This window comes from Megalobrama amblycephala, linkage group LG22 (assembly GCF_018812025.1).
Source record: "Megalobrama amblycephala isolate DHTTF-2021 linkage group LG22, ASM1881202v1, whole genome shotgun sequence".
Classification (NCBI taxonomy): Eukaryota; Metazoa; Chordata; class Actinopteri; order Cypriniformes; family Xenocyprididae; genus Megalobrama; species Megalobrama amblycephala.
This window is the reverse complement of record NC_063065.1, coordinates 12,238,445-12,259,202: the sequence shown is the minus strand read 5'-3', so window position 1 is coordinate 12,259,202 and position 20,758 is coordinate 12,238,445. Positions and strand designations below refer to the sequence as shown.

Sequence of the window (20,758 nt, the reverse complement as noted above, 5' to 3'; positions counted from 1 at the left end):
GAACCGCATTACAGAGGATTCCTTAGAAAAGTCATAACAATAATCCATTATAATGAAAATTCTTTGGAAGAATTCAGATTTTTTTTTTCTCTCTCTCTGAATTTCAACAGGAAACAGCTCTAAGGATTTGAAAAGCAGCACAGGCCAAGACAAAAGTGAGGTTGAACTTTCCAATGAGGAACTCAAACCACCAAAGGAGGCTGCTGAGGCACCTGACTGGAAGAAAGCAAGTGGGCAAGACAGGAAGAGCCCAGACTCCCTGCAGGAGCATCTTGGTGATCTTCAGAAGCGCCAGCAGCTTTCAGTGTCTGATCGCCACGTCTACAAATACCGCTGCAACCATTGCAGCCTGGCTTTCAAGACTATGCAGAAGCTTGAAATACATTCCCAGTACCACGCCATCCGTGCAGCCACCATGTGCAGTCTGTGCCAGCGCAGCTTCAGGACATTCCTTGCCCTTCGAAAGCATTTGGAGACTGGTCACCCTGAACTGAGTGAAGCCGAAGTGCAGCAACTCTGTGGGAACCTACCCCTAAATGGTGACATAGCTGAGAGTGAGATGCGGGCTCTGGAAGAGGCACAAGCCTTTGAGCATGAGCTAGACAAAGATGAGGAACTTGATCAAGAAGGGAAGGCCAGTCCGACTGGAAGTGACAGCAGCTCCTTGCTTGATGATATGGGCTCAGAGCCAAAGCGGACCTTGCCTTTTAGGAAAGGTCCTAATTTCACCATGGAAAAATTTCTAGACCCCTCACGTCCATACAAATGCACAGTATGCAAAGAGTCTTTCACCCAAAAGAACATTCTCCTTGTTCACTACAATTCTGTCTCACATTTGCATAAGCTAAAGAAAGTTATCCAAGAGGCCTCAAGCCCAGTTCCCCAGGAGACCAGCAACAATGTTGACAACAAACCATACAAATGCAATATCTGTAACGTTGCTTATAGCCAAAGCTCAACCCTGGAGATTCACATGAGGTCTGTACTTCATCAGACAAAAGCACGAACCGCCAAAATGGAGACTAGTACCAGTACTGGGGGTGGTAGCAGTGGAAGTACTTCATCTAAAAGCCCTGTTCCACTTAATCAGGGAAACACTGATTCTGCAAGTGCACCAGTATCCTCTAACAAAGAAAACACTGTAGATGCCAAAGAAGTTACCATGAAACAAACTACTGATCACATCTCTGTGCAGCCCACCCACCCACCAACCCAGTCACCAGCACAGCTTCAGATGCAACTGCAGCATGAGCTCCAGCAGCAAGCTGCCTTCTTTCAGCCACAGTTTCTGAACCCAGCTTTCTTCCCACACTTCCCAATGACACCAGAAGCTCTACTGCAATTCCAGCAGCCCCAGTTCCTCTTCCCATTCTACATCCCTGGTGCAGAATTTAACATCAGCCCTGAGCTCGCATTGCATTCAGCTGCATTTGGGATGCCTGGTATGACGGGATCATTCCTAGAAGATCTGAAGCAGCAGATGCAGCAACAACATCAGCTAGGCCAACAACAACAGCTTCAGCTTTCCCAGCAGCAAGCTCAGCAGCAGCAGTCTCAAATGCAGCAGCAGAAAGCACAGCAGCAGAGTCACAAGCCTAAAACTGAGTCCAACCATATTGCACTGTCTGAGATTCAAATGTCCAGAGATGCTGAAGAGCACCTTGAAAAGCAGGAGAGCAAAGCAAAGCATGATATAGCTAATGATATTGACAGTGCAAAAGATAATAAAGATTCCAGAAAGTCTAAATTTTCAGAACCTCTAATTCCTCCACCACGCATCATCTCAGGAGCTAGAGGTAATGCTGCTAAAGCATTACTAGAGAACTTTGGCTTTGAATTGGTTATTCAGTACAATGAGAATAGACAGAAAAGTCAGAAAAAGAACAGAGAGGAAGAGTTGACTGACAAACTGGAGTGTGGGCTTTGTGGAAAGTTCTTCTCCAACATGCTTATTCTAAAAAGCCATCAGGAACATGTGCACGGGCAGTTCTTTCCATATGTGGAGTTGGAGAAGTTTGCACAGCAGTACAGGGAGGCATATGACAAGCTGTACCCCATAAACCCAGCATCTCCAGAAACTCCCCCACCACCTCCCCCTCCACCACCTCCTCCCCCTCCTGCCCCAGTGACTGCTCTCCCTGCCACTACATCTGTAGGAAAATCGCAGACACCATCTCCATCACCTCTACAAACAACTCAGCAAGCACCACCTCCTCCTCCTCCACCACCACCACCTCCACCACCAACTGCCCCTCCTCAAGTGCAGCTCCCTGTTTCTCTTGACTTGCCAATTTTCCCACCACTGATGATGCAATCAGTGCAGCACCCTGGGCTACCCCCACAGCTTGCACTGCAGCTTCCAACAATGGACTCTTTATCTTCTGACCTCACACAGTTATGTCAACAACAACTGGGACTGGATCCAAACTTCCTGCGGCAGTCTCAGTTCAAGCGTCCTCGCACCAGAATCACAGACGATCAGCTAAAAATCCTCCGTGCTCATTTTGACATCAATAATTCTCCCAACGAAGAACAGATTCAAGAAATGGCAGACAAATCTGGCCTTCCACAGAAAGTCATAAAGCACTGGTTCCGCAATACACTCTTCAAAGAACGTCAAAGAAGCAAAGATTCCCCTTACAATTTCAACATTCCACCCATGACCACACTGGAAGACATCAGACTTGAATCCCAAGTGAACATGCTGGAGTACTACAGAACTGATGCTACGGCGAACAAAAGGTCATCAAGAACACGTTTCACAGATTATCAACTGCGAGTACTCCAAGATTTCTTTGATACCAATGCTTACCCCAAGGATGATGAAATTGAGCAGCTCTCCACGGTGCTCAACCTGCCAACACGAGTGATTGTGGTGTGGTTCCAAAATGCCCGTCAGAAGGCCCGCAAGAGTTATGAGAACCAAGCAGATACGAAAGATAGCGAAAAGAAAGAATTAACAAATGAACGATACATCAGGACCAACAACATGCAGTACCAATGCAAGAAATGCAGTGTCATTTTCCCCCGAATTTTTGACCTCATTACTCACCAGAAGAAGCAATGCTACAAAGATGAGGATGATGAAGCTGGAGATGAAAACCACTCAGAAGAATTTGCAGAGATTAATGAGCAGAATTCAGCAAAGCCAGCAGAGCCAGCAAAACCCTCTCTTGTAACAGCAAGCAGCTCTGGTTCCAGCTCTCCATTAATGCCTTCACCTCGACCTGATGTAGGGAAAACCTCACCCAAACCTGAACTCCTCCATGAAAAAACAAAATTGGGAGAGACTGCCCCTTTACAAACACCCAAGAACCTAAATGAGTTAAAAACTTCCAAAGCTTCAACCCCACAGCCTCCACCACAAAAAGTACCTCAACCACAAATGTCAAGACCCCATTCCCAGCCCCAGTCTACAGCTCTCCCATCAAGTCCTCTTTCAATTGCACTGTCTTCTCTTAACAATAGTCTACCGCCCCAAATGTTACAGTACCACTGCGATCAGTGCAAAATTGCTTTCCCAACAGTAGAGCTATGGCAGGAGCACCAGCACATGCATTTTCTGGCTGCCCAAAACCAATTCCTACACTCACAGTTTTTAGAAAGGCCACTAGATATGCCCTATATGATCTTTGATCCAAATAACCCTCTTATGACTGGTCAACTTCTGTCTGGGGCTCTATCCCAGATGCCAACTCAGAGCAACTCTGGCCTTGCTGTAAGCTCTAACTCTATGAAACGTAAATTAGATGAAAAAGAGGATGGATCTCATGAAAAAGATAACAGTGCAGAAGATCATCACAGAGATAAACGTCTTAGGACTACCATTACTCCAGAGCAACTTGAGATCCTTTATGATAAATACTTACTTGATTCAAACCCAACAAGAAAGATGTTAGATCACATTGCTCGTGAAGTTGGACTTAAGAAAAGAGTTGTCCAAGTATGGTTTCAGAACACAAGAGCCAGAGAGAGGAAAGGACAGTTTAGAGCAGTTGGGCCTTCCCAAACTCACAAAAAGTGTCCATTCTGCAGGGCACTGTTCAAGGCCAAGTCAGCTCTTGATAGTCACATTCGCTCAAGACACTGGCATGAGGCAAAACAGGCAGGCTTTAGTTTGCCCCCAAGTCCAATGATGCCTCAAGATGATGGAGGTCAAAGTCCCCATAAGTACAGTTTTGCTGACTACCTACAGATGCCCACAAAGACTGAAATGAATGAAAGTGAGCCTCCAACTGCTTCTTCCACTCCAGTTAAACCTTCCGAGATGCCACTAAGAAACTTACTGAGTTTATCATCTGTAAAAGCAGAACATAGTGATGAACTTGAGGGGCTTAACATGAGCTCTGCAGAAGCCTCTTTTGATAACAACAAAATTGACTTTGATGAGACTTCCTCTATTAACACAGCTGTAAGTGATGTTACAACTGGAGATGAGACCAATAATGAGGTTGAGAATCTTACGATAAATGGAAGTGAGAAAATGATTGAGAACAAAATAAACCAAGCACAAACTTCTGATATAAATGAGGATAGATTCCCTTTCAACATGGTTAGCCCAGCATTAAGTTTCTCTGGAAGAGACAGCGACTACTTCAATTCCAGAGATGATGACTTTGATGATAATGCTGACAGAAGTGAGACTTCAAGTTTGGCTGATCCAAGTTCACCCAGTCCATTTGGAGGTGGTAATCCCTTCAAGTCTGCAAAAGCTGGTGGAGAGAGACCAGGCCACAAACGTTTTAGAACCCAAATGAGCAACCTACAGCTTAAAGTCCTAAAAGCTTGCTTCAGTGACTACCGCACACCTACTATGCAAGAGTGTGAAATGCTGGGCAATGAAATAGGACTCCCGAAACGTGTTGTGCAAGTTTGGTTCCAAAATGCCCGTGCAAAAGAAAAAAAGTTCAAAATAAATATTGGAAAGCCATTCATGATAAGCCAAGGCTCCCCAGACGGGCCGAGGCCTGAGTGTACGTTATGTGGCGTGAAGTATACAGCCAGACTTTCAATTCGTGATCATATCTTCTCGAAGCAGCACATTGCAAAAGTGCAGGAAACCCTGGGCAACCAGGTTGATCGAGAAAAAGACTATCTTGCACCTACCACTGTCCGCCAGCTTATGGCTCAACAAGAACTTGACCGTTTGAAGAAGGCAACCGACGTACTCAACTTGCCAGCCCAGCAGCAACCTGCAGTGGACAATAATGCACTTCATGGCCTTAGCCTGCCAACTGCCTACCCAGGAATTTCTGGTCTCCCACCAGTGCTTCTTCCTGGTGTCAATGGGCCATCCTCCCTTCCTGGTTTTCCACCAAATACACCTGGTGAGTTAGTATGACAAAAACACAGTATGGTATCTTAATGAACAGTTAATGCATTAAATGCACTTAGTGCTACTACCCCATTTGCCTCCTTTGAAGGACTGTGACATTCACTGAGTCATAGAGACATTTAATGCATGCATTTACTGTAACAATGTGGAACACTTTACTTTGAGTTTGGCTGTAACGCATAAAGTTCAGTTGCTGTAATGCTTGTGCTTGTTTTCTTGGTTTTATCTTTTCTTCTTTTTGTTGTATCCTTCTTTTGATAAAGTGCTTGTAACAGTTTTGATCCATAACAGTATATCAGAGGGAGAGCCCCAAAATAATGTCTTGCAAAGTTTAGGAGTAATTCTGCAGTCAAATATTTCAATATTATCTATACTACTGTATTTCAGCTTTAGCGTCTCCTGGTGCTGGCATGCTTGGGTTCCCTACTCCAGCCACCCCTTCTCCTGCCATGTCTCTCAGCAGTACCCCAACCAAGACTCTTCTTCAGACACCTCCCCCTCCTCCTCCTCAGCCCCCCGCACTTCCTCTTCCTCCCACTCCTTTGGCAGCAAACCAGACTGAGCAGCACATAAAAGAATCAGAGAAAGACAAGAAGTTAGAGAAGCCCAAGGTGAAAGAAAGAGAAGCCGACACTGCCCGTCCCGAGACCCCAATTGTGAAGAAAAGAGAAAAGCCCTCGCCACCACTTTCGATGCTAGGAAAATTGGGAAGTGAGGCTCAGATGGACCCAGCACAACTGCAAGCACTTCAGAATGCCATTGCTGGTGACCCAGGCTCCTTCTTAGGGGGACAGTTCTTGCCTTATTTCATCCCTGGCTTTGCGTCTTGCTTCTCGCCCCAGCTCCCTGGCGGAGTACAGGGGGGATACTTCCCTCCTCTGTGTGGAATGGAGAACTTATTCCCCTACGGCCCTGCAGTGCCGCAGGCTATCGCTGGGCTTTCACCAACTGCCCTGCTGCAGCAGTACCAACAGTACCAGCAGTCCCTCCAGGATTCCTTACAGAAGCAGCATCAGCAGCAGAAGCAAATTGAACCGCAGCAGAAAACGCCCCCTATTAAGTCAACGAGTGCACAGAGCAACTCTCACAAACCAAAAGAGGCTATTGAAACTAAGGATGATAAAGGCTCTTCAACAGAAAGCACAAATGAAGAACCCCAAACAAATACCAAAAGTTCAAGCTTTCCAGATGCGTTTATCGTTCCGTCCATCAAACACGAGTTTATATGCAGAAAGTGCCAGATGATTTTTGCTGATGAAGACTCAGCAGCTCGCCACCAGAAGTCCTTCTGTTACTTTGGTCACCCTTTTATCGATCCACAAGAGACAGTGCTTCGTAAGGCCGTGAGCAAGTACAATTGCATAGCCTGCAACGTGTCCGTCAGTGGGAACGAAGCACTTGGCCAACACCTTCAGTCGAGCTTGCACAAAGAGAAAACAATCAAACAAGCAATGAGAAATGCCAAAGAGCATGCTAGATTATTACCTCACTCAGTCTGCTCCCCTTGTCCTAACACCACATCTACCTCGCAGTCTGCAGCTTCTTCTAATAACACCTTGCCTCATCTCTCTCACTTGTCCATGAAGTCCTGGCCAAATATTCTTTTCCAGGCCTCAGCCAGGAAAGCTGCTTCCTGCCCATCTGCTTCTCCTCCTCCCCTTTCCTTGCCTTCAACGGTTACCTCAACTTCGTGCAGCACCTCAGGGGTTCAAACCTCACTACCCACCGAAAGTTGTTCAGACGAGTCTGACAGTGAGTTAAGCCAGAAGCTGGATGACTTAGATAACGCGTTGGAAGTCAAGGCTAAGGCGGCGTCCGGCCTAGATGGCAATTTCAGTAGTATCAGAATGGATATGTTCAGTGTGTAGGAGTGAAAACGGATCCCTTGCTTAAACGAAAAAAAGACTTTTAACTGCAGTTCCAAAGTTTCTCTAACCCAAAAAATTACAGTACCAAAAGATTGACTCAGGATTGTTTTTCCCATATTGATATGCTGGCAAGAAAATGATTGATTTTTGTTATGGACAGAACTGTTGCAGATGCTTGACTGAGCTTATATTGTATACAAAAACATGGAATAGGAAAACTCTCACAAGTTCTTTTGGAGCTTGATTCAAGCCAAAAATTCTCACGATAGCAAATTGCACCTCAGCTGGATTGATTTCCAAATGCTAGCATGTACTGTATGGGATAATGATCCAGAACTTTCAAAGAGAATTTCTCTTAGTTTAGTTAGGTGTAATTCAGTAGCTTTAAATTCTCAGGTCAGAACATAACATTTCTCATTTGTTGAAACAGCAACGAAGCCTGCTTATAAATGGCTTTTACCAAAACATGTCAAGCTTTATTGGAGGCATTTCCTTGATGTGTGTAGTGTACCAAGAGACAATATAACTGTTACAGGACAACGCGCATATCCTTTTAGTTTGCCCTATGAGAGAGTATGCTTTTACCACTGAGGGAATTTAGAATGGTGAAGTCATGTGTATGCCCCTGTGTTTGCCAGTTTGTATTGCCACAAGCTGTATTTATATACAACACCCTTTTTTCTTGTAGAATATACTAATAATCTGTGCCAACTCTTACCTTCTTTCTTTTACCTCTCATCACACCCTTTTCTGAAGAGGTAATAATTCTAGTTTTGATAGACTCTTGAAGATTATGTGAATAGGACATTTTTTCATTTGTGAATTGCTATACTGTTACGGTACTTGCTTGTGTCTGGACTATAGTGCACTTATTTGATTTCATTTTTTTTTTTTTTTTTTTTTTTTTGAGGTAGGCCATATCTTAATTTAATAGATATCATTTTTCAGTGTTTGTTTGTTTGTTTGTTTGTTTGTTTTAATTATTATTTGTGTGTAGTTCAGCAGCAGATTGGTCCACATTTGTTAGACCATTCACACCTAACAATCCAGAGACATTTAACAATTGGTGCATCCATGAAAGTAGTACTGTATACTTGAAACTGAAAAAGTGCAAGTTGGACAAAATGTGTTGAAAAAATGGTATGAACATTTGCTTCTTTTAAACAAGAAAGCTGCTTTTAAAAAGGGGGACAAGCATTTGTTTTATAAAATGAGAATATTTTTTTCCTGTACTTCTGTAGGACTGAACACAGTGTTACCCCTATACACTGCCATATAGTGGATAGGCTGTTTCTTCCATTCTACTCTGGGCACTTCTGTTAATGTCATGAACATAGACCATTTTCCATCATATTTAGTGATACTTGGATTACAAAGTATTATCTTATGACGTTATGCTGCTACTGTGTAATGTTTTTGTTTTTACTTTTTTATCGCTTGCCATAAATTTCAGCTTCCTACTAGACAGAATACTGATTCATCATGAATTACATTGCTTTGCTGTTTTTCTTTTGTTTTCTTTTGTTTTTGGCTGTGTAACTTAAAGAATGTGAACGCTGTCAAGGGTGTTTTATTTTTACGAATCACTTTCTGGTTTGATACAGTTGGACAATGTGATTCATTCCAAAGTAACAGAAGGCTTAATGTATGAAAGTAAAAGGCTCGTGAACAAAGAAAGCTAAGCTGTTGTACATATTCGTAGTTGGCTGTGCATGGTACAAATTTATTAATATGAAGAAATGCAAAAATGTATTGCTTTTGGTATTCCTATTCTGAGATGAACAAGTAGCATGTAATGCAACTGTTTGACAGGTTAAATCAAATCATGCTTAAAAATTGTTTCAAACGATGAAATTAAGTAACATTTCATTTTACTTTTTATTGCTGTACAGGTGATTTTTTTTTTTTTCTGTTAAAGGTAAAATGTCAGTTTTTAATTCTCTTTTTTGTGGACTTTTTAATGTTCTTATTTGGATTTTTAATATTTTAACGCTTATTTTAATCCTGAAGACACTTTTTGATTGTGTTTCACAAGAGACATCTTGGCCTCCTAAGGTGCAATCCTGCCTCTGTCCAAAACATGAGCGACTGTCCTGATTCCAAAGGCTTTTAGAACTCTGCTTTTGCCTTTCCCTGAATGTGGAACAGCATTTAGAGACTGAGCTGTCAGCTAGCACCGTGCGCTAAGGTGTTAGCCTGGACCAGAATGCTTCCCACACAAAGGACTGGTAAAGCAAAAAACAAAGAAAAGAAAAAAAAAATTAAAATAAAAAAACAAAAACAAAAAAAAAACAAAAAAAAAAAACAAAGGATGGTCCAATAATGTAATTGTACATAAATGTTGCAACTGCACAGCAGCCAAAAAACCTTTCTACGGATGGATAGTGTCAAGCATAGGAGGACAACCTTTTAAAGGTTGATATTAGGATTGTTCTTCTGGATATCAAAGGGATGATCAAGGCGTAATCATATTCTACACAATACGTACTTTCAACGCCTGGGTAACATAGGAAATGCACCCCAAGGTTTTAATAAAAAAAGATGCCCCTATGGCGAAAACTTTAAATAAACTAAACCAAAAATGTTATTGATGTTTTATATATAGAGAGTAGTCTCATTAGTTTTTGTTACTGTAATGTTTGAGGTCTCAGCTGTACCGTATTACGGTAATAACATGGTTTTGAAACTTTTTTTATTTTGTCACAGACCTGTTGTCATAGTTGAAATGACGTTTATTGTAGATGGTATTTGAACAACTTCTTCTGGAAATAGTTCATCAAGTATGTTTGTTGCTCATTGTTGTGATACATTAAAAACTGTATCTGCAAACCATTTCTGTGCCTGGCCTCCCTGTCTTTGTTTCTTTCCACTGCCACTGACAGTTTAGCCGTTAATATTATTGCGTAAAAGACGTAAATTCGAGGAGCCCATCCACTCCATCCTTACACTGAGCTCATGCTGCCAATGAGCTAGGAAAGAGGTCACATTATCCCTAAATCCACACTGAGAACATTTTTAATTTCACATGGTATGCCTTTACATGTTATTTGGTTGTAATCTGGCTTTATCCAGATGCAATGGATTATCTCTAGAAGTGTCAATCTCAAGAGCCTTTCTGCAGGTATTTGTCTAAGCTTCTCCCCTGGAAGAGATAATGGATTATTCATCAATCTACCAAGCAGATCATCTAGCAGAGAAAAAAAGGACTTTGCATACTTTTCTTCTAATCGCTAGTCGTTTTAAAACTCGCGCACGAAAAGGAGTAGATAATTGTAGTAAATTGAAAGTTAACTTGCTTTTAAAACAAATCAGACTTCAGGATTTCTGCAGTCACATGCAATCTCTCATCCAACTCTTCATGGTCCAACTGCAGCTAACTTTCCCTTTCCCATTAGTGTCTAGAAAATGATTCTCCAAGGCATTTATCCCAGTTTGGACATATTTGATCAGCCTCTAGAGTCCGAGTAGCTTTACTCGGCACATCCGAATCATTATCTGCATATTTTGCCATATATATATATCTTTTATTCTAACAGATGTTTCCCACAAATCTGTTTTGCAGCCCAGTGTTGAGGACACTTGGATGTCATTCCTGTTATTTTTCCAGTATCTTAATGCTGCATAGAGCCAGGGTCACACTATTGTGTGATTGGATAGGGTTTGACCTTTGGAAGAACAATAGCAGAAGGTATTTCGGTTCTGCCCACTCCCCACACCTTCTCTCTATCTTTCCACAGTTGTTTGCTGACATTTAAAACTCAGGACCGATCCCAGTAGCTCTGTGCGTATCCTGTGCATTGTGATCTTTGTGAATTGTTCCATTGTTTTGCTCTTGAGAGAGAGAGGACATCTGATGTTAATCCACAGATTTGCACGTAAAAGTCCACCTGTCCTCGTAAGAGATTATTCAGAGCACATAATTGTCACTCAAAAGCTGGATTTTAAGATATCTGAAATTGTTTAAGATGACTATCGAATAGTCTTCATTCATATGTTTATCTATCATTGATATTCCTTCAAATACTTGTCACAACAGCCAAACAGACAATTAAATCTGTCCATACGGGATGCCTGGCATCTAATGGCATTGCTTATACAATCGAAGAGATGATATGCAGCTGATAAAATACACATTGGTACCAAAACCATCCATCCATCCATCCATCCATCCACCATTTTATCTATCTATTGATCCATCCATCCATCATCTATCCATCACCTACCATTTTATCTACCTATTGATCCATCCATCCATCATCTATCCATCCATCTACCGTTTTATCTATCTATTGATCAATCCATCATCTATCCATCCATCTACTGTTTTATCTATCTATTGATCCATCCATCATCTAGCCATCCATCTACTGTTTTATCTATCTATTGATCAATCCATCATCTAGCCATCCATCTACCGTTTTATCTATCTATTGATCAATCCATCATCTATCATCCATCTACTGTTTTATCTATCTATTGATCCATCCATCCATCATCTATCCATCCATCTACCGTTTTATCTATCTATTGATCCATCCATCCATCATCTATCCATCATCTACCATTTTATCTACCTATTGATCCATCCATCCATCATCTATCCATCCATCTACCGTTTTATCTATCGTATTGATCAATCCATCATCCATCCATCATCTATCCATCCATCTACTGTTTTATCTATCTATTGATCCATCCATCCATATACCATTTTATCTATCTATTGATCATCCATCCATCCATCTACCGTTTTATCTATCTATTGATCAATCCATCATCCATCCATCCATCTACTGTTTTGTCTCTCTGTTGATCTATCTATCTATCTATCTATCTATCTATCCTATTTGTTTTCTTGCATGCTTGTTTTTTCATAGAATTCTATGTTATGTCCTCCTTTAATCTTTCCTCTTTTTTTAATCTCCTACTCTCACCGGTGATCACAAGAGCTATTTTAGTTTGTTCTTTGATTCATAAACTAGCTCTGGTCCCCACACCTGTGCTTCATTTACCATGAGCACCTGAGAAGTCCCACCAGATGTGTGTGTTCACATTCGAGACAAAATTGCTAATAATTTATGCTGGCCTGACTGTAGAGGCCTTGTATTAATAGAACATTTCTGCATTTGCGACACAGACATAGATCAGTTCTCTAATTCCAATTTGCATTAATCTGCATTTGTGTCTGAATAATGTCATTAATTACTCGCCCTCATGTCGTTCTACACTCTACACCTGTAAGACCTTCGTTCATCTTCAGAACACAAATTAAGATATTTTTGTTGATATCTGATGGCTCTGTGAGGCCTGCATCACCAGCAATGGCACTTCCTCTCTCAAGATCCATAAATGTACTAAAGACATATTTAAATCAGTTCATGTGAGTACTGTGGTTCAATCTTAATAGTATAAAGCGACGAGAATATTTTTTTGTGCGCCAAAAAAACAAAATAATGACTTTTTAACAGTATCTAGTGATGGCTGATTTCAAAACACTGCTTCATGAAGCTTCAGAGCTTTACAAATTGAACCAGTGGTTCAGAGCACCAAACTCACAAAAGATTCGTAACGCTCCGAAGCAGTGTTTTGAAATAGATATTGTTAAAAAGTTGTTTGTTTTTTTGGGCACACAAAAAATATTCTCATCGCTTTATAATATTAAGATTGAACCACTGTACTCACATGACCTGTTTTAAATATGTTTTAGTACTTTTATGGATCTTGAGAGAGGAAGTACCATTGCTGGCGATGCAGGCCTCACTGAGCCATCGGATTTCATCAAAAATATCTTAATTGTGTTCTGAAGATGAACGAAGGTCTTACGGGTGTGGAACAACATGAGGGTGAGTAATTGATGACATTATTTTCATTTTTGGGTGAACTGACCCTTTAAGCAGCTTTAAGATGTGAAATTCAAAATATATATTTTCTAATAAATGTTTAGTTTTATTAAGTCACAAAGAAGCTATAAGTTAACCTTAGTTATTGTATTCTCGCAAGGTCGCAAGTTTGATCGCATTTCACTTTCTCTCCCAAAATTGTTGTTGTCGCTCCATACTGTCCTGTTGCATTAATGCAAAAAAGGCCGGATAAAAACAGGATTACGGCTGATAAGAGAGACCTCAAACTTTGATAACACGATATATAATATTCCCCCCAACAGCACGCAACAGACAAATATGGAGGAAAGCTGAAGAGATAAAAGAATTATTCCATTCTGAGAGTGAAATAAGCTCCTAACATTGCCAATATCCATGTAGGCGATGTGCTCAACAAACACAAGTATCTAAGGAATGGGAGAGTAAGGAGACCTGGGAGATGTCTAAATAAGCCAGAGAGCTACACCTCTGAAACAAATGCTCGCAAAAAAGATGCTGTTTCGAACCCGCTGGGACTTTCCAGGCAGATTGTTCTGTTATGTTTTCTGATATGCTCAGAAAACCACACCTCCCAGATGGCTTGAGATGAAGGTTGGGAGACACTATTGCTTAAGACAGATAAAACTAGTAGTATGATACCATCCCTCACAGAGAAATGTCTTATTTCCTTCTCCCAAACAAAATAATACTTCTCTGCTGATGTTCAATGCATTTTAGTTGAGGCCATACATCTAAAGAAAACACCGTGAATTGTTGAACACCTGAGGCATTGACGACGTTTAAAGAACAGCGAGGCGTTTTGTAGATTTGATATTACAAAAGAAACCCATCTTTTTTGTTAGCTTTCTGAATTGTGCGTAAAGTTCCAGTTTTTATTATATAAAATGCCTGTTATGCTTCAGACTGCAAGTTCACTCTTCGGATTGCTGAATAGGGAAACGGCTTTTATAACTTCCAGCTTTAATGTTACTTAAATCAACAAACGGTCTGGGATATTTCAGTAAGGGAGGGGAGGCTGAAATAGCAGATGCTTTGTCAAACTTGTCAAACCTAAAGTCTGTTTGAATTACGCAAAATCTGTTTGAGATACAGTGAGATGCAAAAACAAATGTCCGTTTTCATATACTCACAAAGACAACAATGTAAACATCCACTAGATGACTATTTGCTAATCTTATTTTGAGCATTTTGTCATGTAATAAAGGTCTGGATGGTGAATAGAGTGAAACATTACATGCACTTTGTCCTGTTCACCTTGATTTAGATGGACAGATCAAAGTTGAAATGCACCAAAAATACTGCAGTATATATGCACATTTGTGCTTTAAGCAAATGCATAAATGTGAATTTTATTTAAGTAGTAGTGAGCAGTTTTAATTCATTAAGATGTCACTTTTGTCACTGATTTATTGACTTTTGAAATCTGTCTTTACTTCTAGGGGATGGCAGAAACTTCTTGAAAGTCTCTTTTGGTCAGAGAGTGTCTGCTAAGAGCATTACTGTAAATATTAATGTAAAGCAGTTTGGATTTGCTTTTCTTCACAACGTCTGCTCGAGGGAAGCAAGCCCAAAACCTAAATCCTTCTCTTAATTTACTTCCAGCGCATGTTCCGCTGGGACCGCTATGAATTGAGGTTGAGACTCCGCATAATACAATATTCGTATTTAATTGTTTCTTACACTGGAAACAACACTATGGCAACCGCAGTAAACATGTCATGTTTCATAACTCGTTAAATACATTTTTAAAAGCATTTAAGCAGAGCCCTGAATTTTTATGAGCGCTTGGAAGCTTTCAGAAATAGAGCTGACATTATAAGTGAATGATGTAAAGGTGATCAGGGGTCCTGGTTTAACTGTAGCCAGTCTTTCTTTGTTCTGTTAAACAGAAACTCTCTCTCTCTCTTTCTTTCTCTCTCTCACTAATGAAGTTATTTTGTTAATTTCATTCTGTAAATATATATAAAAAATTATTTTTGTAAGTAATACGCATTGCTAAGGACATCATTTGGACAACTTTAAAGGTGATATATATATATATATATATATATATATTTTTTTTTTTTTTTTTTTTTTTTAAATGACAGAATATTGTTAGTCTTTCAGTGTCGCAGGGCAACAATAATTTTTAACTGATTTACTGAAAGATGTTTACAGTAGGTAGTCTGAAGCCAGCATACTATCTCCGGCACACAAAACATTTCCGTGTTATACATATTCAAACTCTGAATATCGGAGTCCCGCACGCCTGTTACAGATTTCTTCTGGTGCAACATTATTCATTTATTCATTGCAAAGATGTTGAACAAGAGGCCAGCCATTGTATTCTCGGAGAGCGGTTGTGTGTTTTGGCAGTGCCTGTCTGAGTCCTCCCTGCATATTTACAAAGAGCACAGCCATATGTAAATTACAAAGCAGTGCATCACACGCCTGTGCTACACAAAAGACCCTCTCATTTCCAAACATGGGACTTGGATTACATGCATTTTCCCCTCTAACCTGTTTACCACTTGAAGGGTTTCTCAGATTTGAGAAGGGGAAATCACAGGTCAGAGCTCAAATGATGACATTAAGGGCCTTTATTTAAGCATAAATGCAGACAGTATTTGCATGTTTTTTGGTTATTGTCATAATCTTTGTCAAACATTAACAATTGAACTTTCATTAATTGGTGTAATATAATATAAAATATATAAAAAGTATTTTATAACCTGCTTTCAATCTGAATCTTACGTTTGCTGTGAATTTCTTATTGATCTCAGGCTGTCCATTGAACGTAAACCAATAGGATCTCATAAACACAAGGGTTGATCTGTGTGTACATATATGAGTCATTATTTTGTCTGTAAAACATCAGAAATAAACTGGTTTCATGATTATTTGTTGACATTTTCCTGTGCATGTCCATGTCCTGTGACAACTTTTTATTTCTTCTATTTTTAACCTTGAAACACATCCTTTATCATTAAATTGATTCATGATAAAACAGACGCTTGTAACACCTTTGCTGGGCTTGCTGTGTTTATTCAAAGAATCGTGGGTAATGCCATACACTCGTTAGTCTCTCTGTGGCCCAGCCTGATCATGTAGACATCAAGACAGCACAATTGCTACTGATCGCCATAACAACCCTTCGCAAACCCTAAAGTCCTTTCCAGTTTTCATCATCTTCATTATTTTCCTGTGTGTGTGTGTGTGTGTGTGTGTGTCAGGACTTCCATTACAGCTCCAGCACAATGTACACTTTGGATGACACAACAACATATCTTACATAAGCAAAAAACTTTTCTCATTTTAATCAAATGTCACATATAAAATTCATATACAAATAAGTAAAATTCAGCAAATATTTTTTATGTTTTTGAAAAAAAAGTGTATTATTTTGGTATAAAAACTGGTGCCCTTTCAAATTAACTGGTTCCTATTTTTTTTATAGGAATTAATTACATGTTTATTTTAAAACATAATTTATTCCTGCAATGGCGAAGATGATTTTTCAGCATCGTTACTCCAGTCTTCAGAGTCACATGATCCTTCAAAAATCATTCTAATATGCTGATTTGCAGCTCAAGAAACATTTCTTATTATTATCAATGTTGAAAACAGTTGTGCTGCGTAATATTTTTGTGGAAACTCTGATTCTTTGATAAATAGAAAGTTCAAAAGTAAAGCAATTATTTGAAACAGGAATGTTTTGTAACATTATAAACGTCCTTACTGTCGCTATTTAGTGCATCCTTGCTGGGTGTACACACGCATACACACATACGTAGATTTATAATGTTATCATGACAGCGACATATGACATTTAATGGCAGCCATTTTTCTGGTCACAAGCTCATGGATCATCAGCTGAGATCTGACTGAATATATGGAACTATATGGGAAAAAAGGCCTTCCACATCTGCTCTGACAAATTTGCTACTAGCCTTCATAAACAGGAAAGCAAAGTATAAAAAAATGAAAATATTAAATCTATACTATGTGGTTTACTGCCTTTTGGGGCACATTAGTGTTGTTGCATTAAAGGCATAATTCATTAAAAAAAAAAGGAAAATTCTGTCCAAAATTCATCCCAAAGTTATGTCATTGTTTACTCACCCTCATGTCATTCTAAACCCACACTGTAAAAAAAATTCCAGTAAAATTTACGGTAAAAAAACGGCAGCTGTGATTGCCAGAACTTTACCGTAAAAAATACAGTAGCAACGTAAAAAAAATCTGTTAAATTTACGGTAAAATAACGTATTTCATTAACTGATATAATGTTAATTTACCAACCTAATGAAGTACTAATATCTGTTTTGTACCTTTATAATACACTGACAGTCACCAAACACAGTGATGATAAGAGTCACATGATGAATCAAAGTTCATCACAAGCAGATTTTCCACAAGCTGAGAAGGAAAACACTAACATATAGAAGGTGCACACAGTGCCATTTACACACACACTAAACACCATCATGGTAACATGCATGAAATTTTAAAAATGCAATAAACATTAATTTAACAACACAAGATGTAACATAAAACCCATAGAAAAAAATGAGAAAAACTAAAAAGAAACAGAGTTATTTCAATGAAAATATATCAAATGTGAAGTGTCACGCAGGGGATTGTGGGAATGTCAATTTACGTTTTTTACGTATTTTACCGTAAAATTACATTAAATGTACCGTTAGATCTATTACAGTTATTCACCGTATATAGTACGGAAACTTTCTGTAAACCAATTGACAGTTTTTCACCGCAGCATTTTTACAGTCTTTTACTGTTAAAATCACGGTCATTGCATGAGACTTTCATTTATGTTCTAAACACAAATAAATATATTTTAATGAAATCTGAGCTATTTCCTTTGCTCCATTGAGAGTCCACACAACTACTGACGCGTTTCCAAAAAGCAACAATGTTCGCAAGTTCCGTCGTTACCAACAGAGTTCAACGGAACTTGCGACCATAGCTGGCTAACGATGCTTTTGGGAAACGCACCCCAGATTGATTCAGAATTAGTATGAATGAATTTTTCCTTTACATTTTGGCCCATCTCAAAAACACAGACCCCGGTCCATCTCTGGAGAGTTACTTTTTTATTATTTCTGGTGACCTGAGACTCTACAGCTGTTCAGTGTAAAACATGCCTGGTTCTTTCCTCATCTCTGCTATTGCCATATTCAAATATTCATTGTCAGGACTACCTGGTGTCAACGAGAAGATATCATATAATTGTAGTACTTCGTCTTGCTCGGCTACTTCACCAACACTGCATCACGATTGAATAGGCGAGAATAACTATTAAAATGCAAAATTGCTAGACGTGCAACCGTCTCATGGTGAAGTTGGGTCTTTGTGATGAAGCACCCGACCCCCCCCCAGAGCTGAAATTCACAAATGGCCTCATGCAGGAAAGATGGTGTGGCGTTGTGGGCTTGGCTGGGCGGACGCTTATAAATCACCAATGGGTAAAGGGTTTTTAATGCAGCACTCTGCGCTCGCTGCCTCCATTTTCTGTCACAGCACAGTAAAAGATGAGAGGCCCGGGGGGAATACCAGCCCCCAAGATGCTCTGAGCAGAGCTGTAGGTCATGCTGTGTGCCTCTCAATGGATAAATACATAAATACATGCAGCGATGCAACAGTAGACATAAACACCGCTGTGAGATATAAATGCATGCTCAAAAATATGTTTCAGTTGGATTTTTGAGCGACCATCAACTCTGTATAATATCAAGGAAATAATATTCAGACGCTTTGTGATGGAAGAAATAAAGCATTTTTATAAGTACTTATCTATAAATTATAAAGTGAATAGATAGATAGATAGATAGATAGATAGATAGATAGATAGATAGATAGATAGATAGATAGATAGATAGATAGATAGAGTACACACACATTCATATATATAAATATACACACACACATAACCAGTAGCTTCAAGATGAAAGCTTATTATAAATATGTTGATCATTTAAAATCTACATATTTATAATTTGTTCATGATGGTGCAGCTAACAGATGGTTCTGTTGTAAATTATGATTTATTCAAACTGAATAAATATCACCCAGATGCCTAAAAATCCAGCATCTGTTTTTAACAAAATAGAATGTGTTTCAGAAGGAATAATTTTGCCTTTTCAAATGTTTGAGCAGAAAAGATAATGCACGATTTGAAATTGCTGCGGAGCCACAGCTGTTGTGAATGCAAAGCAATCAGCAGGGGCATATAGAGGGCAGCCCGTCCTCATACAAGTGCAGTGTCACCAGTCTTTTAAGAACAAGTCCCTGCTTTCAGATTGAAAGATATCTTAGAGTTGATTTTCATTTGGGTGCATTGACAATGACCTCTTTGGTAGAGGGAAAAAGCACGGAAAGGTATGTCTTTCATTGGTGAACAGAAGTGCCCTGGTCTCTAACACGAAAATGTGTGGAATTTTCTAATATCAGATCATGCATACAAGCTTTGTTTCATACTTTTTTCCTTGTGCCACTTTCAAAATAAATAAAAAAAAAAGTTCAGTAAATAAAAGAGGCAAATGGCAGACAGCAGATGAGCAGGAGAAAGTTCACCGTCTATGCTGTAAAAAGAAATGATAACGCATGAAAATCAATTTCCCTTCTCCTGCTGATCAGTATTTCCATGTTTGGTGGGGAATTTGCAAACAGAACAAATTCTGTTGCTGAGGTTAATCTTCGCAGACACGTCTAGTTCTGTGATTTCCAGCTGAAGTTCACAGACAGACACCTTTTGCAGTATGGTTTCCATGGGAACGGGGGGAAATGATTTTCTTAGCCAGCTGCATTGAAATGAACATCTGTATGCTGTATGTTGTCATCACCTTTGATTTGCACATTAGAGGTTTCAGCCTATTTTCATATTTTCAGCAAGCATATAAACTATAATTTGCCCTTCTTTTCACTGCCACTGTCATGTTGCATTTGAATATGCTCTCTCTCTCTCTCTCTCTCTCTCTCTATATATATGTACATATATATATATATAATAAAGCATATTCAAATGCAAATATTTAGATTTTAAATTATTTAAATATGTATGTATGTATGTGTATATATACACATACATATACATGTAAAAATAATGCTCCTATTTTAAACTTTCTATTCACAAAGATTCCTGAAAAATAATAATAATGGTTACCACTCGTTTCAAAACGCTTCTTCATGAAGCTTCAAAGCTTTGCGAATCTTTTGTTTCGAATCAGTGGTTCGGAGTATCAAACTGCCAAAGTCACGCCCCCCAGTGGTGAACCATTGGAATTTCGAAACACTTATGATGAAACAAAGCCTCGTTTACTGAAATCACGTCACTTTGGCAGTTTGATACGCGCTCCGAACCACTGATTCGAAACAAAAGATTCGTAAAGCTTCGAAGCTTCATGAGCCATGGGATTTTATTAAAATGATCTTAATTTGTGTTCTGAAGATGAACGAAGGTCTTACGGGTGTGGAACGACATGAAGGTGAGTAATTAATGACAGAATTTTCATTTTTGGGTGAACTAACCCTTGAAGACTGGAGTAATGATGCTGAAAATTCAGCTTTGCCATCAAAAGAATAAATGTAAAATATAAATTGTAATTGTAACAATATTTCAGAATATTACAGTTTTACATGTATTGAAAATACAGTGCATAAAAATATTTGTACATTCC

The 20,758-nt window shown here is 39.2% G+C and overlaps 1 protein-coding gene across 14 annotated transcripts in view; it reads left to right on the top strand.

Moving 5' to 3' along the window:
* The window catches only part of zfhx4 (zinc finger homeobox 4), a 293,522-nt gene extending 283,487 nt beyond the window's left edge, over positions 1 to 10,035 (top strand). For all 14 annotated transcript variants that reach the window (XM_048174499.1, XM_048174498.1, XM_048174497.1 and 11 more), the window contains 2 exons: positions 111 to 5,327; positions 5,723 to 10,035. In XM_048174499.1, coding sequence (XP_048030456.1) covers positions 111 to 5,327; positions 5,723 to 7,203 — 6,698 coding nt within the window. In that variant the 3' untranslated portion in view covers positions 7,204 to 10,035. The remainder of the gene's footprint in view (positions 1 to 110; positions 5,328 to 5,722) is intronic.
* Positions 10,036 to 20,758: the final 10,723 nt, after the last annotated feature.